The following is a 26,233-nucleotide window of genomic DNA, read 5'->3' on the forward strand; positions in this document are numbered from 1 at the left end:
TTTTCTGTGCTACAGCAGCCAGCAGTACAAAGCAACCATGAAAAGCTAAACTGATTCATTCTAATCAGGAGTGTTCATCTGCTTAGGGAAAATCAGTCTATGCAATGACTAGTTTTTTATTTCAATTCTTCTTACACTGTTTTTATCAAACATTCCTAGAATGTGAGTATCCATTTGAGACTAATTATCATGCTTCACTGAAATAGTTCCCTCCAACAGCTGGACCACTGTGTTAGTTCATGAATGATGTCAGGATGGTCTTCCACCATATTTTATTCCTGTGTTTACAATAAATACTTACAATATAAATATTGCACAGGTCATTAAGCATAAAAACATACTAATCTGCTTAAACATCTAATCCAGAAGCATGGCTTCCATGAATAAAAACTCTATTCATTATCTATGCATTGAAAATATTTGGCATTCCTGTTTTGTGTCAATCAGGGTGCCACAGATAGTAGCGATTTTGTGACATGGATCTCTGCTGTCTAAGAAATGCTCCAAAATTTAACATATTTCATGGAACAGACTAAAAAAATCAGATGTCAAAGCAGGCATCTGATTTTGACATTTTTGCATGATATTTCAGGAGTACCTTGAAAATTAACATCTCTGTAACCTATATTAATCTCTTAGTGTTATTGACAAAAGAAACATGTTACCTGTAAAGACAGTTTAAAATACAAACCATTCTGAGGAAAATTCATAGCAAAAATAGAAACATGAAATAATTTAGGTTGGCATCTAGTCCAACCTTCCTGTTGAAAGCAGAACCTTCTCTGAGGTTAGGTTAGATTGCTCAGTTGTAACCCCACTAAAAAATTACTTGCTATCAAAATGATCCATGCTTTTAGACTGTCTTTGAAAAGGGAAAATAAGTGGTTAATACCACAAAGAGTTGGAAAAGGGTTATAGAGATGTTCATTCTTATGCTATTCTTGTAAAATTTATTTTTGCAGAATAACCCTTTATTCAGACACACAGTACTGCTGAGTTGCTGCAGGTAAGCAGGAATCACACCTTACACCTGCTCTTAATGGTATTTACTTTTCTGTCTGACTTCCATAATAAAGGATCTGCGATACCTTGTTCCCTGTTTCTCCTGAAGAAAGATGAGACATTAAAACTGAAGGTAGCACTTAAAAAAACAGCTGAGAGAAGAGTTATCTTATTCTTTGAGTTGTATTTTTCACATCTTTTCTCACACTGTTCAGACACAATCTGATTTGTGTAATCTCACAGTGTCTACTTTGAAACCTTTATCTTCTCCCCCCTCTTCAGTAATGCTGACTTGTCAAGTCATCATACTGACAAAAACACAAATTCTAACATAAAATGAATAATAGCAAGATTTATACTTGTATATTTTGCTTCACAATACCCAAGTAAAATCACTTTTAACTAATAAAGCATAATAGACTCCACAGTATCATTAAAATGCTTTTTGTCCAGGCACATGACTGAAATAGATAAATTCATGTTAAAAAAATCTTGACCTACCTTGTTTCACTGTTTTAAGCACAATCAAAGTCGACAGAAACCTCAGAGGCATACAGAAACTCTTGAAGAAAGCTGCTGACTTTGATTTACTTTCTGTAGGCTGTTCAGAAGAACTGTGTGGGTTTCCCTTACTCACTATGCCTTTGAAGATATCTTCACCAAGTCTCCTCATGGTTGATCTCATTGTTGTGTGCTGCTTCAAACAGTGCATGTAGTTAGTGCAAACATTACTACTTGACATACATATGTTCTCCATGCAATTAAACATTAAATTGCAAATGCTTTGACCATGTATAGGAATATAATCAGTATAGGAGATACTGCTTTGTTTCAAAAGCTGTTGAACAATATTAACCCGGTGCCTTATCAACACAGACTTCAGCAAGAGACTAATTAGTGAAGGTCCTGGATACTCTGACATTATTTAGTAAGCTTGCCTGAAGTTATATCCTTTAAAAGCATGTACAGAATCAAGGTCTAAATATGAAGCTGAAGAACACCACAGAGGTAACATCTACTAGATTTTCATCATAAACTTTATAGAAATATTTCCACAGAATCAAAATTCACAATATGCTTGTTTAAAATATAGTTACTTATTAGAACTAAACCAAATATCTTACTATTGTATTGAATTTAAACTCAGGATATTTACAAACTTTCTAGCATTTGTTTTAGCAAATGAACATTGACAGTACTATGCTGGCTCTGTACAGTATGACAACTGTCTTTTTCTTTATTATATTGCTAAATATTTTCTTATGGCAGTCTGGTCAAAAAGAGCAAGGAATGTCTTGTGGTTAGACACCAAGCAGAGGACAGAAAAATCAAAATTTCTTCACTGCTTTGCCACTTACTTCCATCACTTTCAACAAATCTCATTCTCATAAATGACACAATAAAATAACTGCCTTCTCTAGTGCAAGCTTTGTTAATACATATGCAAAAATATAACTTCAGATGTGCTTAGACATCACAAAAGAGATCACATACATAGGGAAACTACATTTAAATACACAGTGCAAAATTTAAATTTAACTTGAAGAAGAATTTGTTTTTCATTTGCCACTTTCTGTGGTCAATGCTATGAATTTATGTCTTACAAAGACAGCAGTTTCTTTTCTATATGCTACCTGAAAATATCCATTTTTCATATATATTTAATATGCAAAATCCATTAATATCTTCTGTGATTTTTTTTAAATATACTGCAGGATGACTACTTGTTTTACCTGTGTATCAGTGTCTAACTGTCTTATAGACCAGTAAATAAATTTAATCACAGGCATGTGCAGTTTAGGATTCACATATGGCATCCACTGGAGTTGCTCAGCAGCTATAGGCAAAAGCTGCAAAAATATAGAAAAATAGAATTACATGCAGTATATATATGAACTATTCTATAAGCTAAGTGTAAGTGAAAAACAAACAAACAAACCTCCTAATTTTCTCTTGGAATTTATCAGTTTACATATGCTAATGTTCTCTGGGCAGATCCAGTACAGCTACCAGAATTATATGCATACACAGGTGTTAAATTTTACATAGGTTTACATGTGGGAATGGAGATACATGTGAGCTTAATCTCATGTAAATCCAATCACAGTGACTACAAATCTTTTATATAATAAATAAATACAACAAAGTGAATTTTCTGAACACCTCACTGATTTCTAAATCTTGGTATCACAAGAAAAACAATAGAGGTGTTGAAATATAGCACAGGATCACCTTTTATTGGTGATAAATTGAAATTTTAGTATCTAAAGAGGCATAAAAATATTTTAAATTTGATCTGTTGATATCCTTAAAACAATGCATCACACATAAAACACAAGACAAGCTATCACCTCACAGAAGTTACTTGAAATAGAATGCTGAAGCTCTTAGGTTGAGACAGGATATCACACTTATTAAAAATTATCCATTTGCTTTGCAAATGTATTATGTCTTACTGCTGAAATGAATATTGATTTACTAACAATTATTTTATTTTAATTACACGATGGCCTGTTATACTCTCAGAATCATTTAAAGCACAGCAAAATCGGAAAACATATTAACACAAGCAAACAACCCAAGCAAACAACCCAAACCCCTTTACCTTCATACACATTTCCTGAGTACAGGAGTTCTTTGAGCTCTGGGTAACCCTAGGTTTATGACTCTCTTCTTTTGTTTTTATTTTGCTAAGATGCTGGTCAGAGATCCAATCCATAAGATAAGTTAAGAGCTCATAGACTTGTGAATTCAATGGTAGCTGTAATATATTCACATCATCAGATATTTCAGCTTTCAATATAATGCTTTGTCTAAGCTAAAGCAGTAACAGACTAAAATACATGACAGTACATTAGCTATGAAATATTATGCATAATAGAAAGGATGAGAATTTTATGCCTGATAAAATCTGAGAGGTGAGTTACTGTAGTGTGAGCTTGTGGAAAATGCATTCAAGCAGACTGTGATCTTGAACAGGCAAGTGTGGTCTGCTGGCCCTTGTACCTAGGGTTTGAGAAGCCTGTATAGTATGAAAGGAACTGTACCTTACAGCATCTCTGGGAAAGGTAAACTGTATGCAGACCAAAGGTGGGAAGGTGGCAGTCCTGACTGGGAGACCCCTGTACGTCAAGGAGTCAGAGATCCACACCACAGTTAACTGGAGCAGTGCAGCCTGTGCTGTGCTGCACAGATAACCAACTGCACAGTTTATCCTGTGCTTGGCTGCAGGGTAAGCTCAGGCAGCTCCCTCTTGGTACTGCTGATCCTGCCTGGCCTTGGCCTTGTCTAAAAGTGCAACAAGTTCTTCTCCCATGAACGTCCTTCATGAACAGAGTTGTTTTCTTGCAAGATATGTAAAATGATATATATGTTGAGTGGCCAAAAAGGAGGGGCTTCTTTCAATGGACAGGCTCTGCTCAGCATGGCCTGAGAAAAGTCCACCAGGGCTCCATTTGATGCTCACAAACACAACGTTCCCAGCATCTAAAGGGACGCATCATTTACTCACTCTCTATATTCCTCCTCTTACTCTATTTTATTTTTATAGCCATTTAATGAAGCCATTTATTGTCAGCCTTTCTTACAAAGATCCAGAAGGAACCCTGCAGTGTTTCTTTCTCTTTCTCTCATATTTCACTCCCAAGTGCAAAACAAACACCTATAGTGATGATTTCTGGGTGTGAAAAACATATGGTCCTAATTTATTTTGTACTTGATGAAATGGTAGTAAAACAGCTTGGAAAAAAATTTATTCAGAATCACTATCACTACACTTTATAATTCTGGACAAATGAAATACAGGAGAAAACAAATCTTTGAAGTCCTTCACTTTAAAGAGTGTGGGAAATTCTTATTTCAATACACTAGACCTACTTTGTTTCATTTCATGCAATCCACTGTTGATAAATTTAACTGGGTAACTAGTATTGTTTAAAAAAAGAAAAAAATTTAATGAAACTCTCATCTTGGCTCTACTACATTGCAATTAAATACTCTACAAAAGAAATCCAGAGATCCCTGAAGACAGACTGCATGAACAATTCCCTAAAGACCTCAAAACTTTTCTTCTATCTACCTTCAGATAACTCCTTTCCTCTTCACTCAGAACTATAACTACTGATACTATTTGTATTTCACGTGCAACCAAAGTATGCTAAAACCTATATAAAGAGAATTTGTTGGCTATATATAGACAGCACAGTTTTAAGGCATTCACTGCAGATCAATTAGACAGGGTGGTGTGAATATCTTTCTCATTTCACAGTTTACCTCTAGCTGGAAAAAAAAGCATAACCAGCTGGGAGACACTGGCAGAGTAATACCATAAATGGAACAACATGGAGACAGAAAGAATTTCATTAAGTGATGTAAGAAGGTTTTTTAAGGAAAAAAGCTGATTGTTTTGGAACTGTGAATGAACACTGCATTTAATCTCAGTCCTCCACTAAAGATTATTTCTCAAAAAAATAATAGCAGCATACCACTTTTGGTTTAGAAGATTAAGATTCTTTATTGGATTCTGAAAGACTACTTTTTACCTGGTGTTATTCATAAGTATAGTGCTGTACTGTGGCAGTAACCAGAATGAGTCTAAGATTTGTTCTGATGCAGCAAAAGAAACCTGTGACAGTGGATGCAGGTTATAAAAGGCAGATGAAAGATAATATGAACTGAGGAGGAAAACTTGCCATATAAATAATAATATACACATACACATAAGCAATATGAAATCCAAGACATATTTTTAGCAACAAAGTTAACTCTTTGTTAAGTGTGGGTTTTCCCCAATATAATCTGTTTCTCTTCTTAATGTACCTCATAAAATAAAAAGCTACATTTTGCAATTTCTAGCAGATGCAGAGAAAACGTTACACTGCCTAATATCTTCCAAATGAATAGATTCAAGACTTCTGCTTAATTCTTACCGTAGCAGTTCTTGATTTTGCCATCACTTTTTCTTGTTTCACAGGTTTGCCTTCTTTCATCACTTGACACAAATCATTAGATTTCCATACCTTTGAAAATTCATGCTTCCTCTAAACAAAATATAACAATGAATTATATTTCACTGGTTACCTATAAAAGCAGGTACATGTAAGAACAAACCTTACTTGTAGATTTTCTAAACGAGCTTTTGCTCTTCGTGCTTGACCTTCCAACTTCTTGCTCAACTCAGTTACATCACTTAACTGAAAGAAGCAGAAAATATTAAACTGTCTGTAAATTCCAAACTCACATCATGACTTAATTATCACACTGAAGTAACTTAATGTTGTTGAGCAGCTAATTTAAGTTTTTTCTTATTAGCATGAAAAGTGATAGAAAGAAAATCATCATCCACTTCCCTCAACAAATTACAGAATCAGACTGGTTGAGATTTGAGAGCACCTCTGGAAGACACCTGGTCCAACCCCCAGCTCAAGCTGGGCCAGGAAGAAGTGTCAGTGTGGTGCTTATGTCTGGCTGCTATGTCCAGACAGCTTTTGAATAGTTCCAAGGTGTTAGACTCTTATCACCTCTGTGGTGATAAGATAAATAAGGATAAGTTCCAGGATAAATAAGACAGCAGCAGTATCTCTGCAGCCCAACCTTTCAGAGTGCAGGAGAAGAATAAGCACTACAATGGCACTCTTAGATATACATGCACTTCACATTTGATTACTTGTCATGAAGAAGTGACAAAAAGGCACAAATTCAAGAATGTTAATCATAGTCTTGTTAATGGGGAAGGTGGTTACTGACCATGCTTAAAAACCAGTTTGCTTGGTGAGAAAAGATCAGGAAAATTGCAACCTCCATTTAAATAAAAAAACCCACCACGCTCTATCCATACAACAACAAACAGCATGATCACCACAGAAGCCCTCAGTTTGCACAGAAATGCAAAGATTTTATAGTGATAGGAAATAACAAGACAGATGGGTTGCATCAGAACTATCAACATCCTAAGAGTTAGGTCTGACCTTCTTAAGGGAAAGAATAAGGCTCTATTGTAGATTTTTACTGTATTCAGATTATCAGAACATTAATTAGGTCAATGAATAAACAATGCTCAAATAATTTAGTTAATTTGTGTATCACCATTTTAGATCAGACTTAAAAGTCAAGTGAGACAAATTCCTACTCTATGCATTACTATGAAACACACCATTCTAGTTTACAAATTGAGAAAGTACTGCCTTCATTAAAATTTGCAAAAATAACTGAAAATACTGACCAAACATGAAGTTAGAAATAATCATTCTAGTTTTTATTTAGTAGAATCAGCATAGCAATTTGGCACAACAAATCTGAACAGGTGGATTCCATTATAAAATGGAATAAAATACTTTCTCTCCATCCATTCTCAATGGACTTTCCCTTCCTAACAATTAGCTGTAGCTAGTGAGTCGGTAGAATAAATCCTACTTCTTTTTTATATTGTAAAAGACCAGAAAGGCTAAATTTCAAGTACTAGAAACAAGTGAGAAAATATTTTCAGTCATTCATACAATTCTTGCCTTAGAGAAACAAAAGGTCAGCAATTTTGCAAACTCAAGCTGCTCAAATATTTGTTGACTGTAACTTGTAGAATTATTTATGACAGGAAATAATAAAGTTTACCTGCTTTCTTAAAGAGTCATTCACATCCCTCAAGCTGTCATATGACGACTTCAGCCTCCTGTTTTCTTTAGTTATTTCTCTCAAGGCTTCTGTCAGCTGCTTAACTTCTGCCTCATGTTGCTGTAGAAATATCAAATTTAAGACCATGTTCTAAAAGAGACTAGTTGAGAAACAGTAAGTTCCAGTTAAGTGTTAAAAGAGTTGGACAAACTTTCTAATGTGAAGTTCTTCATGTCCAAATTTGCATGTTCAGTCAGCAGTGAGAAAAACAAGCTCTGTACTGCCTACTACAGAAACTGAGAGCAACATGCACAGCCTATAGCTCCTATTGCTGCCTATTCTACCCAGACCAACTAAATACATGTATATTTCTCAAACAATTCAGATGTGGGATGCATTTATGAACTAAAATCAATGACAAAGCTTTTACTTACAGCTCACTCTTCCGAATATTTACAAAAAGTTGTGACTGTGTTTTGGGGTTTCAACTCATGTTTCTGGCTTTGCTTACACTGAATCACACAGAGTGAGAAACTAACCCTATGCCTTGTAGAGACTGGGGCTCTGGTTTACAACACAAACATATGAATTATTAAATACAACCTGCATATCCACTGTCATTCATCTCTTACTCCTGAAATTTGTTTTATATTTAATCTTCTCTGGACCTTCGATTTAAGTACCTCAGATTTGGTAAAATAGCAAGGTTTTATTTTACTGAAAATATTCTAGCTTTCATTTCTCTCCTTCCATGAATTCACTCTTCTTCACTACTCTTTCTTTCCACACCCCCAAAGTTAGGCTGGTCTTCCTCCAAACTTTGTGAGTCTTTGTTTGCTAGTACTCTCTGCAATAGGTGTTATGTGAGAAGATCTCAATGTGTCTTAAAGCATTCCCAAGGAAATCCACTGCAACTACAGCTAATGCAAAGATACTCATTTACCTTACACACAACTACAGATTGACCACATTTTTTCCTCTAATATTGCTTACATAGCTTTCACTATTTTACAAAAAAAAATTACCTCCTTTTTCTAACTTGTAACTGTAAAATGTACTACTTATCAGACAAGTAAATGCCCCATTCTGAAACAGAAATCATACAAAAACTCTAGTAATATTGTTAAGTACTTTTTATTAAATCTTTCCTTTAGAGATTTCAAGGACTTCAAAGAAATAAGCAGGATTTACAGCAAACATGTGATGGCTTAAGATAACTACAAATGAGTTAAAGGGCATATAGAGCAATATCTATCATTAAATATATTATTTCACCTCTTTTATAGCTGCAATTTTTGTGTGAACTTCTTCCTCAACACCTCTTATTTTAGCCAAAGCTGCTTCGTGTTGAAAAAACAGTGCTTCTTGTTCTGTGAGACAACGCTCTCGTTTCTGCAGCTGCAGAGCATACTCCTGCTGTGCTGAACTTTCTCTCTGTATCAAGAAAAAAAAAGGTTAAACTACGTTAAATACCCATGTGAAGTGTTCCCAAATTATGCTCAATTTAAAATTTTGTCCCAGAGATATGTTTAGCTCTTTGTGAAATTACAGTTACACAAGAGCTTATTAATACAAAGTATCCTGACAGCCACCTCTGCTCAGTTTCCTCCCACATTAACCCAAAGACCTCCATGTGCATTGGAATGGCACAGTCTCCCAAAATGTAAAATTCAACTCCACATTGATGCTCCAGAAAATCAAACTTTGGCTTTTGCTTCCAAAATATTTGGATAATGCTATTAACTTTTAAGACAGACCAGAGTTTGATGTGACTGTCTGTGTTGAACACCAGATTAATGATATTGTTTCTTCAACTAGTGAGAAGTTGTCCCTGAAAAAGTGGTGAAGAAAAAAGGAGATACAAAATTATTTTTATCTCATATATTGGATAAGACAATTATGGCAGGGAATCCAGCAGAAGCTTAGGAACTATTACAGAGTAAAACCATATAGGAGGTTCTTCTGTTAGTAGCCTAAACCTGGAGATGGGCTGGTGGGATGAGTAGAGGGATTTTGGAGGAGGCCATGAAGGCAAGTGCTTTGGAATGCCTAGAGTCAGGAGAACAGTTTCAGATGTTCTCAAGAGAAGCAATGGTTGTGAGAGTGCTTCTCTCTACACACACAGTGTGTCACAAGACATTTCTTGGTTGTGAGAGTGCTTCTCTCTACACACACAGTGTGTCTACATTTCTTGGATGTAGAAACACCGTGTTCCAGCTCCCTCAAGCTGAATCTGCCCACCTACCCATCTACCTGGTCTACCCAAAATTCAAATCAAAGCATCACTACTGAAACAATGAATTAATCTAGGGGAAGAGGAAGATAGAGACACAGATTTAGTATATAAGTAACTATGGTTAATATAAATTAATAGTAAAAAATAATAGTTTAATATATAAGTAAGTTTTACTATATAAGTAATTTCAGATTTGTTTCTCAAACATGAGAATATTCATAGTGTTATTCAACAAAAATTTGAAGGTGATTCCAGTTCCTACCTGGAGCTTCTGATGTATGAGAAATAATTCATCATAAATCTGACTGATGTGAGGTGGTATTAAACCTTGCCTATTGCATGCCTGAGCACCAGTTCCATGCACAATTTTCTTTAACAAACCATGGTTGATAATTTGGTCTGTATTTTCTTGAGTATTTGCAGCCAAATGAGATGGTAAAGTGAGGCCTGTCAACATGGAAAAAAATGCATTTTACAGTAAAAAATCAGTCCTAGCTAAATATTGATATGATAGTTGTACAAAACTGGCAAAAATATGTTCTAGGAATTCAGAGTTACAAGTACAGAGCGAGACATATCAAAATGTGAAAGTAATCTAAAGAATTACAGAGATTTGATCCAAGTTCTTGTTCCATGATTTATTCAAACTGACCAAAAATCAACAGTTTTATAAGTAAAACTATGCCCTGCACTGCAATATATAGAAATCCTAGAGATATCTGTATGGAATCTGTACACAGACTGAATCATGTCACCAAAATCTCCTATTATTTTTGTAAGGGCTTCAGGTAACTGATCTGCTGCTGATTAGACCTTAGGGTGACATCTAGGTAAACAGGACAAGAGTTAAGAAACTACTGGATGCCACATGAGAAAATAACACTAGTATTGCTTCAAGTATGTCTGGACCTCCTAAAATAATTCTGAAGAAAGTACCCATGTGAAAGATAAAATCCCCACATTAAAATACATTTTAGGTGACTAGTGTATTTCTGAATTGAACAGAAGTACATTTACTAGGAAGTTCTTAAAGTTACATGTTATACTTCACAGACAGTTGTAAGAATGTATAAAATTAAATTTTTATTACCTGCCCCCGTGTATATAGCTGTATTTTGAGTTGCATCAATTTCAGAGCAAATAATGCTGTTTTCTTCTATGTCTAGACCACTTGAACCACAAAAATAATCTTGCTCATCATCAAAACTAAAAGTACAAAAGAGCACTAACTTTAAATTACTCAATTCCTTTCTAACACGATACATAACAGAGACTGAAACAAGTCTGTATAAAAAGGCAAACATTGCTTAATGTAAGAATTTGATATTTTACTGATAACAAATAGCAGAGTTAAATCATTTGGATGAAAGGCATTGTGACTCACAAATCTCAACCACAGAAATTACATGTTGCTGACTTGAAAGTTGTTACAATAACTAGGCTTTTCATGCTGTAAGCACATGTAACAGGTAAAACCAGCACTCTTCTCTTACCACAAACCACCAAATTCCCAGAGAACTAAAAATACCACCTTTTTTAATAATTTAAAAATACTCCCCTTTTTAAGTTATATTTTCCTATTTGGTGTAAAAGAGCCCTTAAAAGAAATTTCCTGGCATTTGGAATTGCATTATCTTTAAATAAACATAAATCTGTTTATCAGTTTGGGATATTCGCTTTCCTCCTAGTTAATTTTTTTTATCACCTTGTTAATGTCATTCCTGTATTCCCTTAGCAATTCCAACACACACAGATTAGATTAGAAAGTGAAACAATATTCCTCATCAAAATCAGCATCCTCATGATCACACAAATTAGCTACAAACAGTTCTTTACTTAGCAAAAAAACCAAGAAACTTAAAACAACTTTTGCACAGTCCAAATACATGTTTTATTTGTAGTTTTATGAGAAAAAAAATAAAGGAGAAATAAAAACACCTCCTACCAATCCCAGTTTTTCAAACTCTTCTGGAAATCACTAGATCCAATGCTCTTCTCTCTTCCAGCTTCAGTAAATTCTGACTCTAAGGAACAATTTGATAAAGAAATAGTTCTATTTTTCAGTGAGCTGTCAGTGTCACCTGAAATATATAAAATTGCAACAATTTTATTTCACATTTGAGAAGCTGACATCAAGAAATCAATAAGGACTTACTGGAAGTACTTACCATGTAGTCCATGTATGTTTAAAAATCAAAATCATCACTCATGCAGCCTGACAAATTATGAACTTCATTATAACAGCTTAAGGCATAGTAAGAATTATTTAGCTTTCACATACGATTTGTTTTTCTGACATTTTAGAGCTTGTCTGCCTATAAAAATTTTTCTGTAACTGAAATCTGACAAATAGCCAGCTTTCTCCGTGCTCCAGATTCTGAAAGAGACCAAATGTGTGCTAGATATTAAACATTTATGTATCTTTAAATTAAAGCTAAATACGTGCATTATGAAGTAAACTGCTACCAACTAATTCAAGCAGGACTTAAAGACAAACAGGCTGTGAACCATTGCTCCAAAACATCCTTTGCACTCTTTACGTGTTATCATTCCCAGGCTGGCTCCCAGGTATCACAATCCCCTGATCAAGATTACCTACCTATTTAAAATGAGAAAATACAAAACTAAATAAATTTAGGAACAATGCAGCTTTAGTATGTTTTCCCTGTAAAAGATATAAAAGCACCATTGCTTTGTATTACCTTTGTAAACTAGGGAGCTTCTGCTTTTACATTTGGTATGCAATGCTCCTGAGAGGAAATCCTACAAGAAAGCACAAAACCATTGCACTCAGTCAGAGTTTTCATGGAAAAAGTATGTCACAACTTTCTGGTTTAACAGCTGAACTGTCACACTTTGTGACAGAATTCTTACTATAAACTATTGGCTTTGAAAAGGGAGGGGGTTTTCTATATACATAAATGTAAATGGTCCACATATTAACATAAAGAGGCAAATATATTCTCTACAGTCGAATAACAAAATACTTGTAGTGTTCTATGTTATAATATTTGAGAAACTATAAAGCACTATGAAGACAGTAACACAAAATAAAGGCATGAAAGTAGAATTAGATAATAATGGAAACAGTGCCATCTACCTTCATATCTAGGCTTTTTATGACAAAGTTTCCTGCTCTACTTTTTCTTACTAATTTATAAGTACGTATTAAAAAAGTGAATGACAGATATTTTAGGCTACAACCAAAATCAATTAAATGGATATTACAAAATATCAGACTCAAGGCAGCTCTCAAGATCATACTTGTTTCACTGCATCTCTCTGCTACGTTCTAGATCAAGTGATCAACTGCTGTATCTTCCTACCCTTGAGTGACCACTTTTTTAATGAAATAACAAAGCACAAAAACACGTGTAAGATTTCTTCCTTGCAAGCATTAAGGTTTCAGTAAGTCGTTAAAAAATAAGTTTTTAAAATTACTTTTCTTTAAAGTACAGTTCTGTAATTCAAAGCAGAATATTCCCCAAGAAAAATTCCCCAGAGAATCTAGATCAAATGCTATTCAAGTTGCAAATCCTTCTGCAGGAACTAAGGGCACATATAGGCTGATTTTAGCTCAAAATCTTCACATTACATTTGAGATGGCTCCTGATCCTAAACTGGCATGATACTAAGAAAAAAAAGGCTGGGTTTTGTATTCATTGATGGTTCCCAGGACTAACTCAGTATCCCAATCCAACTACATACCTAACTCAATTTCAATCTCCCCCAATCTTTGGTTGCTTGTGGGTATTTTTCCACTATATTACTTCCCCTTGCAGCATGAGTCTAAGCACTTAAGGCCTTTTATCCCCAGACACACTGGAAGCATTTGACCCAGGGAATACAGATGCACAAAAACAACTGCAAAAATTTGTTTCACTGAAAGATAAACAAAATTCAGGCAAAATAAAGGTGCCTGGCCAGCATGTACTCCTTCTACTAAGCATCAAAGGCTTTTGAAACACCACAGTGGGGGAAGGGTCTTTGCTGCTGAATTTTTAGGCAGATCAGTTTTGACTTGTCAGCACAAGTAATAAAAAGAAAGGAACCACAATAGAGTTCTTTCATTCATCTGAGTGCAAAGAACCCAACCCTCTCTGGTGTAAAATACCATTGCCATACCTTGGAAAGGGACCCATCATAATTAATTGTCTGGTCAATGCAGCAGCCTCTAATATACCATGGATTTGATTCCTGACTGACTAGATATGGAACCATTTCCTGCTGACAACAGAGCTAATCACTAAGCTTTAAAAGAAAAAAAAAATCACACACACATCTAATGCATTCTAAGGTTGTCAACAAGGTTAATATACTCCTAAGAGGATTCATATATTTTTCTCACTCAACTGGCAGGGACCAGGTCTTAGGCAAAAACTCCATGTTAAACTGCGTTTTAGTACCGCATAGAATCTAGAATTGCAATTTCCAGGGAAATGTCCTGCTCAGACAAAGACGACTCTTCAGCACCTCAGCTCTACGGCAATCACTGCGCGGGGTCAGGGACAGGAGCAGCAGGAGCCCGTAAGGTCCTCAGGTCTGTTCAAACCCCACTCTGGTCTCGCACTGCGTACGCGGCAGCACGGCGCTCACAATGGACCCCGAGGCAGCGGACAGGCCCCCCACCCTCCATCTCTCCGAACACTCCAGGGACGCGGCGAGGAGGAAATGGCTTTTCTGTGCCGCCTCCTCCTCCTCCCCGCGGGCCGCCCGCCCCGGCCCCGTCTCACCCCCGCGGGCCCCTGCGGACAGCGCCGCTGCAGCGCCTGGGCGGAGCGGCCGGGCCCCGGGCCCGCCATGGCGGCACCGCCGCGCTCGAACCAACCGCCACGAGCCGCGCAGGCGCACTCGGGGCCGCGGGGGAGCCGCCGCCACGGGCCTGACGGGGCGGGCACGCCACATCGTCATCATCATCATCATCGTCAACAAACACACCGCTCCGCTTCACCCTCGGCACAGCGCGTCCGACCCACGACCGAACAGCACCCTGGCAACTGGATCACTCAGTGCCAACCCTCTTAAACACCTCCAGCGACGGTGATCCCAACGCAGCCCTGGCTCCCTCATTCCAATGCCAATCAGCCTTTTCTGGGAAGAAATTACTCCTGCTGTCCTCTCTAAACCTGCCCTCGGTAAGTCTGTGACCTGTTGTCTTGTCGCTGGGTGCCCGGGAGAAGAGGCCGAACCAGCCCCAGCTCCAGGCAGCTGAGTGGGTATAGAGAGGGGTACAGTCCCCGAGGACACCTGAAGACATAGTACTGCCATCCTTTAAAAATAAATAAATAACCCCCCAAATAAAGCAAATCTAAATGTGTGTTGCCCAGAGCAGAGGTGTAGACTGTAAGTTAAATACACCCTACATTTACCTATGCATACTCACTCTTGACAGGCAAAGTAGTAAAAGGTATGAGCACGCTGGAGTACACAAGCTGGAGCCTGCAGCAAGGTCAGAGAAAATGGCCACAGCTAAAACACTGAACAGTCAGAGGGTTATACTTAATGTATGTCAGGTAAAATCCCAATGTTAACTAGATGTTTTGCCTTAAGCCAAGTGTCTTAGAAATAGTTTCAGAAAAAAAAAAAAAGTTGGCATATTGCTCTTGCACAACATTGATCAATCATTTAAAAACTATGCAGACAGAACAAATCAACATCTACCTGGCTCAGCCTGCTCTCTGCACGCTGCAATACCTTATTAACTTTCAAAGGCCTTCAGTGTACTGTCCAGCAATTTGCATCTACGATCTGCACATTCAAAAGAGCTTCATGAGAGCAAGAACCAAGTTATGCAAGTCATCTTCTTTTAAACAAACCAAAGTGAAGACAAGACATTTATTTTAACAAGACTAGGATTTAATTTTTAAAATTTGACACTTAATACAAATATGTCAGGATAACACAAATACACCTGAAATATGCCAGTGCCTGAACTTTATTTACCATGCAAAAAAATCAATTGGAACACATAAAAAATTTCAACTATAGCCTGTAATTTTACATTTATACATCAGAAGTGTCCATTTTAAGAAGTTGAAATAATTAGTCAATAACATCTAAGTACTGATTTATACTGCAAAAACATCTGTATACTCAAAGAAATAATTCTATATTTGCCCACAGTCTGTAATGACAATTCTTCCATTTACTAGCCCTTTAGGAGAACCAAAGGATTCGATCTTGTTCACAACATCCATTCCATCTTTCACAAACCCAAATACCACATGCTTGAAGTCCAAGTGTTCTGCTTTTTTAAGTGTTATGAAGAACTGAGAATTATTTGTATCCCTGCCCTTATTTGCCATTGACAACAATCCAGGACCGGTGTGTTTCACTATGAAATTCTCATCTTCAAATGCTGTTCCATAAATCGACCGTCCACCTGTTCCATCATGGTTAGTTATATCTCCTCCCTAAAAAAAAAAAAACAAACAAACAACCAGACACAGCATTAACTGACAAGTTCCAAAACACAACCCCAAAGTTATACTTCCTTTCAACAGCAAAGACTTTGTTTTGGAAGAACTCATTTTTACAAGTGTCAATATCTCCTTAGATGTAGGGCTTCCCAGCTTCAGCAGGTTTGTTTGTGGTAAGAGAAGCAGTAGTAGGTGTATCCCTTGTTTATTCTGAACATAGAACTTCCTGCTCCCCATAGTGACATTCCTCTAGGCCTGTCATTCCTACTGCCTGCATCACTTGGCTCTGGAAGCTGCCTGGACCTGCATTATCTCCTTGAAGGCCTGTCCTTGCTTAGTCCCTGCAGGCACAGAATTCATCACCTGACAAAGGTTAACAAAGCAGTGACCAATAATTCCATACAGCTTCGTCATGTAACTGGTTGAGCAGCATGGTAAGTGTCTTATCTTTCTGGAAGGTAGCAAACTCCTGATAAATTTGAGTATACACATAAAGTGACAGTGCAAATTGTACAGCCTTAGTTCTCATTGAAGAGCTTCTCACTTTACCTCAAGAAAGTTCAGGCAAAGCAGAGCAAGCTTAAAATATACTCATTTAATGTGACAGAAGTTCACTTTGTCAAGGCACACATGGTACAGTTAACTGTTTTAAAAGAATGTCTGCTCCTTTCTAGAACGCAGAATACCCTGAAATAAGCTTAAATCCTAAATGAGTTTATCAGAAAGGCACAAAGGTTTAACAAAAGAACCATTAAGTGCATACTTCAGACCCATGTAGATAGCTAATCAAAAGACAGACTAATATTTTATTCTGGTGACAAGCCATTCATATACTATCACAGAATGGTTTACATTGGAAAGGACCTTTAAGATCATCTAGAACTCCCCTGCCATGGGCAGGGACACCTAGAACTAGGACCAGGCTGCTCAGAGCTCCATCCAGCCTGGCCTAGAACACTGACAGGGATAAGGGCATCTACAACTTCTCTGGGCAACTTGTTCCAGTGTCCCACCACCCTCACAACAAACAACTTTCTCCTAACATCTAGTCTAAACCTACTCTCACATCTAGTCTAAACCTACTCTCTTTTACCTAGAAACCATTCCCCCCTTGTCCTATGACTACATGCTCTTGTAAAATGTTTCCCTACATCTTCTTGTAGGCTCCCTTCAGGCACTGGAATGACACCATTAAATCACCCCTAAGCTTTCTCTTTTCCAGGCTGAAAAAATTTAATTCTCTTAGCCTTTCCTCATAGGACCAGTGCTCCATCCTTCTTAAAAGGCTTGGCTTTCCTCTGGACTCACTCCAACAGGCTGATGGCCTTCCTATTACTTTTGTATATTATTTTCCTGTATTACTGTATACATCTGGGCTTGTAGAAAGTCATCTACACGCCTCATCTTCGGGGATGTAGTGACATGCAGATCATTAGCATAGCATGTACTGATGTTGGTTCATTTTGCCTGTTCCAAGTAACCAAAACTCAATGAACTATTGATTGAGAATTGAGAATTTTAAGAAAGGTCTATCTGAGCTATTAGCAATCTCCCAAGCCTTCAGCATTTATGAAGAACTTGCCAGTGCTACTGAATGCACACAGAGGTTTAAAACCAACACTGTCTACCAGGGATTACAGATACACTGCAGGCTGATGCTCTCTGCACAAAACGATGTTTTAGTAAACAGGCCACTGCTTGGTCATTGGATCTAGAAGACTTGCTTTAGATTGAAACCTAACATCTGTGATACTTGAAATGTCAGTTTTAAAATGCATGTTATCTGAAATATAAAGTGTACTTTAAAGTCCAAGAAAAGCCTGGAAAGTAAGTGTTCTTAACAGGTGAGCATACAGAAGTTCTTCTCTGGACAGAGAGGGATGAATGGTAGTTTTGGGAACACCTACTTTCCTTGGTGTTCCTGTTCAGCAACAGGCCCCTTGTCCATTGTAAGAGGACTCTACCTCCCCCTATTTTTTCTTTCTTTCACCCTGATGTGACAGAACTAGCAAACACTGAAACATGAGGCCACTGGTAGGCACAGGTGAAAAGCATCTTAGGGTAGCATGTGCTGCTTGCACCGTATCTTATCTCCTTGTAGGGAAAGGACAGATGAGACTATCCTGCACAGTGGATCCACGCTGCCAACAAGAATGTGCTATTCTATATAAGTCATTTTTTGAAGTGCCATTTTTAGTCAAGATGCATCTCATTCTCTCAGTGAAGAGTCTTCTTTTTATGCTTACCTGACACACAAAGTCTGTGACTATTCTGTGAAAGCGGGAGTTCTTGAATCCAAATCCTTTCTCTCCTGTGCACAGGGCTCTGAAGTTTTCAGCAGTTCGAGGTACAATATTTGCAAACAGCTCCATGGTTATGTGCCCTAAAGGTTCATCATCAGCAGAAACCTCAAAATACACAACAGGGTTGGTGTCCTTTGACAGTCCTGCTGCCAGGGACAAGTGCCCCTTCTGTAGTTCTGATAAGCTTAGCTGGCATTCTTCAAACCTCTTCTTGAAAGAATTGGCCATTTCTTGGCTTTTAAATCTGACTGCAAATTGTTCTACTTTTACTTCACCATCTGAAAATAAATCCAAGAAGGCCTGTTTAGTTTAATCTTGTAACAGTCTACAGGGAAAAACAAAACACAAACTATAGGCAACCTAGAAAAAACAAAGACCACCTGAAAAAACTCACCAGCATAATCCGTGGCTGTCCAAATGAAAGCATTGTTTGATGTATCAGAGGGCACTAAGTTCATTTCTTTGGTGATAACATGGTTTGCACAGACTTTAAGAACTTGGTCTCTTCTCATTAGGACTCTGTAGTATTTCTTCTGTGTATGGAAGAGTATTTTGATCTCTCCAACACCACGCTCCTTCCACTGAGTAACATCCCTGTCCCATCTGTAAAGTTTTGCCCTCTCCTTGAAGAGAATTTCTTCATCTTCTTCTCCAGATTTTACCTCCACCTAAAAAACAGCACAATAGACTGAGAACCTGTGATTTCCTATGAAGATATTAAATAATTATTACATATACTTCTGAAGATTCTGACATACTATAGTGGAAAATTATTCAGTGTGTTCTTTTCACCAACACCCCATTCATCACACCAAAGTGGGTAAAACATTTTCAGAATTTAAGAGCCCAACAAATTCCACTGTTTGAGAACAATTACAGCACTGCAATCCTCCTTCACCATGCTACATGTAGTTGTGGTGGGTGTCTGTTGGTTTTGCTTTGGGAGTGGTTTCTTGGTTGGGATTTTCTTTATGATTTATGCTTTTAACAAGAACCCAAGACTTGATAAAGTGTTCTGGCAAGTTTCTCAAGTTTCAGGTTTGCTGAATGATGTGCACACTGAGAAGTGAAGACCAAGTACTGTTACAATTCCAGGAGTTATCTTTATCATGTTATTAAAGAATTTGATATTTGCATTTGAACAGAATAAACACCAAATATACAAAACTTCAGCCTGACAGCCGTATCTCCACCTCACTTTATATATGCAGTTTATATATGCCTCTCACTTTATATATGCCTCTACTCTCCACTTTATTTAGCAATTCTCCAAAGATATGAACACTTCAGAGAACTGAAGAAATGTGTGAAAAAATACTGTTTGTGAAACCAAAAAAGAGAAGCAGAGAAGCATGATAGAAGTCATAATGTGACTCACAAATGAGCAAAGGCACACCAAATTTTCAAGAAGGAAGTTGAAGGCATGTTACAAATAGATCAGACCAGCTGTTCAAATTGAAGGACACCAGATACAGTTCCTTTGTATTCTATTTGCCTTGCTCAATAATTGTACTAATCTATAGTTAAATTTTATTATTTATAGAAAGGTCAGAGAATATGACTATATCATCAAAAGAGTCTGAAATAGTTACTAGGCTAAAAACCAAATCAAGACATGAGTAACTGTGTAAAGTCTCAGTAAGTTATAAGGCTACCTTCAAAGTTGAAGTTTCTCCTACTTCTTGAAAGACCATTTATTTTCAAACTAAAAAAGTTAGTTCCCTTAGCCTTCAGGTGACATTAATTGTACATCTTTTTTCTTAGTGATTCTAGGAATCTCTTGCCTAGCTTAAAGATTCTTAGTTGGCATAGCTTTCACAGAACTGAATCTACAGGTCACTGATACAAAGCCACAGCTGAGTTGTATAAGCACTAGCAGTTATTCAGTTCCCCCTTAGTGATTTTAAGCTGTGCTATACAAATGGTTTAGCTTTTACAAGCTATGTGTACAAATCTGCATCCTCATCAACTCTCAGTCAAGTTATAAAGAAATCACTTGAAGATTTTAGCTGAGGCACCAGACACCTCCCCAGGGCTATATGCTGTACTAGGATTTAAAACAACAGGTGCTTCAACACAGTCAGTGTAAAACATGCAGAACAAGGCACAACAACATAGAAAGCAAAGCAAGTTAAGCAAAACATTTTACAGCTTGCTGTGTAAGCAGAGATAGTTATCACAATTGTTGTTTTATATTCCAGAAATCATCTTACCTCTGGTAAGGACACAATTGGCTCAAAGTGGATATCATCACTATGTACTACCTCATCATCACTACCACCCTCATCTTCATCTGCTTTATGGGTTGTATCTCCAAACACAGTTGCTCCTGTATTTGCCCATTTGAAGTTTTTATCTACAATTAAGAGAGTGACATTTTAAAATTAATGTAGTTTTTTTTTCTTCCTGACAAAAACTTGGAAAAATTGTTGTTTCTAATGATCAGCAGAAATTTTGTGCACAAAAGGTATATTGTATGAAGCAAAAGCCCAGCTGAGGTTTGTCTCAAACTAGCTGAACTCACCTTTTGAGCCAAAAGCAAAGTCTTCAGAACTTTTGGATGCCAGATCTGCAAATGACAGGCCTGTGGTATTGCCAAAACCAAATGAGATGATTCTGTTTTCTATCAAATAAAAAGGAGAAAGTCAAAGATTTTTCTCTACTTTCTTAAAGAAAATACATTTATGTACTCACAAGAATAAACTGGAGAACTGTCTACAGCATTTTTTCCCTCCTCCCAATAAATTTAAAGTTTGAATGACACTTGTCATAATGACCATCTATGATGGTATGAAAAATGGGCCCAAGACTGTGTTTCAGCATACTACTTATATGCCAATCCACAGAGCTCATGTGGTATTTACCAGTAAACTAATGAAAGTACATCATATTGAAATTACACAATAGACACTAGCATTGTTTTGTTGTAGCAAAATTCAACTCAAAATTTGGTACATACACATTTTTACCAGACTAGTACCTATGTTTCTAATTCAGTATTGGTACTACTACTCCCCATGACAGCAACTATGCTTGGTAAACTGATCCACTATGCTTATGAAAAGCATAGTTTCCTACAAAAAAACCTCAGCATATACCCCTGACCTTACCTTGTGTTGACTCTGAACCATCTGAATCACTCTTTTTAGTTGACAAATCTACAGGTTTGTCTTCAGCTCTTGATAAGGTCTGTGATACTTGCACAGTTTCTGTGGTGGAATGTGATTCTTCACTGCTGGTACCTGACTGGGCAAGTTCTGTCACCTCATCTTTTGATGGAATGGGTGTTTCTTCCTTACTGGTAGAGACTAAGTCACTTGAGCTCGCAACTTCATTCTCCTGCAATTAATCAAAAAAGTCATGTAATAGGTAAATAAGTTAGAAGACCTTAGGATTGAACCTCCTCCCCATGAGTCTAAGAACAGTCCTTACAGAAGAATAAAGAACACCAAGAAAAATTGCTGCAAGCTTTCTGAAGTTTTTCATTACTGTTAACACATAATGATGTTAACTTGACAACAGACTAAAGTACCTTTGAAGTAGTCTGTTTTCAAAACAATACTGTTATTTCCTGAAATCAAATCTCCTGTGTTGGCATACACTTGAGGCACTGCTACAAAAAACTCAATTTTTTCCCCACTGGATGTTTTAGTTGTAAAACTGTACTGTCTCACATGTATGAAGTAATTGTACAAGTTCAGTAACAAGAAATTCAGTAAAGTTTTAGCTCTTACTTTCATTTCTTGAATTTTAGCTTCTGACTTTAAGTATTCCAGACTGTCACCCTCAGTATCAGTACTGACACCACAAACAGATGCAGAAGGAACCTGCAGAGCTTTTGTTTCATCTTTCTCCTCAGGAGCTGGTTTCTTTTCCAAAGTAGAAGCACATTCTCTTTCATTGTTGAATTCACTCTTCTTTGCAAGGCCTGCTGTAAAGAATTAATGGAAAATACCTGTGAAGGCAGCTACATACTGAAATAATTTTTAGCCCTGACATTATAAATTAACCTCATAATAGCCAGATCAACTTGAAGACAGACTTCATGAGTTTCACAGACAGCAGCATTACTGTTTAAATAGTGGAAGGGAAGACTAACCTAACCTAACCTGGGGTGACTAGAATTGAAAATACACAATCTGTGGGTTTTTACTGCTATCAGGGAACTTCCATGCAATGATGAAGACTTTCATCATGCAGCTGCCACTACTACTAACTTCCTTCAGTATCTCCTGGTATTTCAGATGGATTATTTCCTTCTAGCACATATCCTCAAAGAAACCCCAAACTTTACTTCTAGAAGTACCAACCTTCAAGTTATGTAAAGCTCAAGTCTGAGACACAGTCAGACACACATAAGCAAGTTGTCTACACCTGTACTTTTAGTATAGAGACAAAATAGCATTTTTTAGATTGAACAACATTAACTCAAAAGCTTCAATTGAGTAACTGCAGAAGTAGCAAGTATTCAAAGACGTAGACAACTTTCTCTTGAGCAAGCTGAATTTTTCAAATTTTTCATATTCAGAAGGAACTCAAGATAGGAAGAGACTTTGATATTCTTGTTTAGAGATCACCTGGATTGTACATTTCTCTTTCAGGTACCCCTTTACTGCTAGCCAGCAGTTTAATATACTGAGCTTAACTCTGTATGTTGAGATGCAGGCTTTCTGCACCCAGCATCTCTGCTTCTAGAAACCATCCCAGGAAATAAATTAACCTCTGCCCACGCATCCTTCAGATTCAGATTTTATGTCTCAGTACATGAAGTACAATAATTAAAATTTCTTAAGACATACCTTTCACAGGACCTTTCCCTTTCTTTTTCTCTTCTGAATCACTGGGATAGAGTCTTCCATTAAGTTTCTTAACAGCTGTTTCATAGTCTTCATCTTAAACACAGGAAAAAAGAGTAAGCTCACAGGCACACTCCAGGTCAGACAAGTCTGCTACATCCTTCCAACTCACAAGGCTAGCAGGCATATGTAATTTTTGCTTATACTTTAAGAGTTACACAAATCAACAAGTAAGCTGTCACTTCTAGTTTTGCTTACATATGCTCCAGAATGCTATTAACACTTCTTCTAAGCCTAGATTGCTACAGATACGTGGCACAGGTTTTGCTTTTGGAAAACATACTTCTTACTGAGTGATTTTATTAAGACTGCCACTAAACAGATTTGGGAAAGAAGACAGAAGATTTTTTACAAAAAAACTTGCAAGCTCAGGTACTTGTGGGAGGGGGCCTGTTTGCTCCCATTTTCTGTTGAATGCAATGTTTCAGAACTTCCATTTAAAATATTTGCTGCTGAATAAAATCAATCAATCAATCTTAATTACATGCAGTAAGGTTTGACATACAGTTAACTAACAGTATTAGGAATTTGATTTAGAAGAAAAGTAACTCATTAGTATAACACTTAAGAAATCTTAGATTTCTTGTGTTTAATAAAAAATGCTTTTTTATTTGTCTCAAAATACTTACTAATGTAGGTCTCTTGCTGAAATACCTCTTACCTAACCAAATGCCTTGGTAATGATGTCAACACCCATAATACATCAAACAAATACCCTTTAGTCACTCCTGGGCCTCCACTGTACTAATTTGTTTTGGAGACTTGAGCATCTTTGGCCATAAGGAGGACACTGACATAATTACTTCTCACTGGCCCACACAAAAATATTTCAGTGTCTAATGGTTCTAACAGTGCTAACTATCTCAAGTTGGAAGGGACCCATAAGGATCACCAACTGCAGCTCACTGCTCCTTGCAGGACTACCTAACACCAAGCCATATGACCAAGTGCATCACCCAGATGTTGCCTGGCCTCTGATGGGTGTGTTGCTCTAACTGATGTCCTTGGGAGCCTGTTCCAGGGCCTGACCACCCTCTCAAAGGAAAACCTTTTCCTAATCTGAACTTCCCTGACAGCTTCATTCCATTTCCTTGTGTCCTCTAGTTGAGCAGCAGAAAGAGGAGATCAGCACCTCCTCCTCTGCTGATGCCTTGAGGAAGTTTGGGACTGTGACATGGTCACCCCTCAGCCTTGTCTTCTCCCAGCTGAACAAACCAAGTGACCTCAGCCACTCCTCCTGAATCTGGCACTCAAGACTGCTCACCTTGGTCACCATCCAACAGTTTGAGATCCTTCTTACACCAAACTGCACACAGCACTCAAGGTGGGGCTGCACCAGTGCAGTGTTATTACACCCTTTCCCCACAAAAAGGCAGTACAAATAGAAATTTTGGCATTCCTTACCATCATCTTCATCACTTGCATATCCAGGCTTATTCTTGTAACAGAAGAATGTTGAAGGGAGCTTAAGGAAGTCAGCAAGAGCTCTCTGTTCAGGGGTAGGTGTTAACTCGTAAACTATTACAACCTCATCAGATGGAACATCATCCTCTGACACTGTTGTGGTCTTCTCAGCTTTTTTACAGAAATTGAACAAACAATTAAAACTGAATAACTTCAGAACAGGAAATAACATTAACCCCACATTATTACAGAACCAAATTAATTCTAAGGGCCTACATATTTTCTGCTGATAGACAGGAAACAAACTTAGAGGAGTCAAGGACAGAACAGCAAAACTTACACACTGTTCTGTTGCTTTTGGAATTCAAGCATTAAAACAAAACAGGGCTGCATCTTTATATTATTAAACGGATTGTTTAATTAAGTCCTCATGTCAAATAAGAGCTAGCTACAGAGAAGAGTGACAGAGGTGACCAACAGAGGTAAATAAGAAAACTTCAGGCCTGAAACTAAGTGAAGTTGTGAACAACAACCTGTCCAAGCAACTGAATAGAACACATTTCAGATTCCTTATGGGATACCTGAGCCTTTTATTAGCTAATAATAAATTGACCATAATAGCTTTTGTTAAAACTTTGATTGTTACAAAAGTAAAGTAATTCTTAGTTCCACTATCAAACAACAAAAACTATTGCTTTCAGCCTATTTAACTAGCTTTTGCAGCATGGAAATATCACCATCAGTTGTATTATTTAACTTTTTGTCTTCTTGACTTCAACATTAAGTTATTCCTTCCACCAGTGTTGAGAACAGTGCATAATCAGTGCAAAGGTTAAAGGTGGAAGTAAAGCCTAGATCAAACTGCTGATAAAATATATAGCTGCAAGACAGCTTTGGAAACAAATATTTATTATGAGAGAATGGAAGCAAAGAGAGAGGATATAGCAATTTAAACATCAGGCATGGTTTGGTTGGGGTTCTGCTTGTTTAGGTTGTGTTGTTTTGAGAAGGGGAATTTGGGGATAAAGGGCTAAGAAATAAATCTGTGAATTATTTTTAAGAATTACCCCATAAGCACATCAACAGCCACAATAGCTGTTTCTAAGAACAAAATGATTGCTTTAGTACCCCAGCCTATTTGCTAACAGCCTATCATTTGTTCTCTAGATTTAATTTAGTCAGTATCTGAAGGGTGGTCTCAAAAGCTTGCTGTGCTTTTCATTAAAAAAATTTTTTTTGTAAGTCTGTGGCACAGTGTAATCACAGAAAACCTAAATATCCAGCTAGAAACCAGTACCCAGTAGAAAAGTACCCAGTACCCAGTAGAAAAGTAGTATCCAGTTCCTGAAAAACATCGATTTGAGTATACAGGTTAACTTATCATTGCAAGAGGAGAAAAGGACATAG

At 37.2% G+C, this 26,233-nt stretch overlaps 2 protein-coding genes across 4 annotated transcripts in view; both read right to left on the reverse strand.

Moving 5' to 3' along the window:
• The window catches only part of CCDC138 (coiled-coil domain containing 138), a 31,503-nt gene extending 16,826 nt beyond the window's left edge, over positions 1-14,677 (reverse strand). Inside the window, exons 1-12 of one of the 2 annotated variants that reach the window (XM_054655169.2) lie at positions 14,578-14,677; positions 12,547-12,607; positions 11,790-11,868; positions 10,935-11,050; positions 10,107-10,291; positions 8,884-9,042; positions 7,609-7,728; positions 6,117-6,194; positions 5,931-6,041; positions 3,608-3,763; positions 2,736-2,852; positions 1,504-1,696 (exon numbers count right to left, since the gene is read on the reverse strand). In XM_054655169.2, coding sequence (XP_054511144.2) covers positions 1,504-1,696; positions 2,736-2,852; positions 3,608-3,763; positions 5,931-6,041; positions 6,117-6,194; positions 7,609-7,728; positions 8,884-9,042; positions 10,107-10,291; positions 10,935-11,050; positions 11,790-11,868; positions 12,547-12,607; positions 14,578-14,646 — 1,444 coding nt within the window. In that variant the 5' untranslated portion in view covers positions 14,647-14,677. Of the gene's footprint in view, positions 1-1,503; positions 1,697-2,735; positions 2,853-3,607; positions 3,764-5,930; positions 6,042-6,116; positions 6,195-7,608; positions 7,729-8,883; positions 9,043-10,106; positions 10,292-10,934; positions 11,051-11,789; positions 11,926-12,546; positions 12,608-14,577 lie in introns of both variants that reach the window. The other variant, XM_077173363.1, reaches the window with a different exon arrangement.
• Positions 14,678-15,665: 988 nt separating this feature from the next.
• LOC129117451 (E3 SUMO-protein ligase RanBP2) overlaps positions 15,666-26,233 on the reverse strand; it is a 33,698-nt gene continuing 23,130 nt past the window's right edge. The window contains exons 2-10 of one of the 2 annotated variants that reach the window (XM_077173364.1): positions 24,827-24,997; positions 23,366-23,458; positions 22,301-22,497; positions 21,677-21,905; positions 21,091-21,189; positions 20,780-20,922; positions 18,961-19,234; positions 18,510-18,844; positions 15,666-16,257 (exon numbers count right to left, since the gene is read on the reverse strand). In XM_077173364.1, the coding sequence (XP_077029479.1) occupies positions 15,952-16,257; positions 18,510-18,844; positions 18,961-19,234; positions 20,780-20,922; positions 21,091-21,189; positions 21,677-21,905; positions 22,301-22,497; positions 23,366-23,458; positions 24,827-24,997 (1,847 nt within the window). In that variant the 3' untranslated portion in view covers positions 15,666-15,951. Of the gene's footprint in view, positions 16,258-18,509; positions 18,845-18,960; positions 19,235-20,779; positions 20,923-21,090; positions 21,190-21,676; positions 21,906-22,300; positions 22,498-23,365; positions 23,459-24,826; positions 24,998-26,233 lie in introns of those variants that run through there. The other variant, XM_077173365.1, reaches the window with a different exon arrangement.

This window comes from Agelaius phoeniceus, chromosome 2 (assembly GCF_051311805.1).
Source record: "Agelaius phoeniceus isolate bAgePho1 chromosome 2, bAgePho1.hap1, whole genome shotgun sequence".
NCBI lineage: Eukaryota > Metazoa > Chordata > Aves > Passeriformes > Icteridae > Agelaius > Agelaius phoeniceus.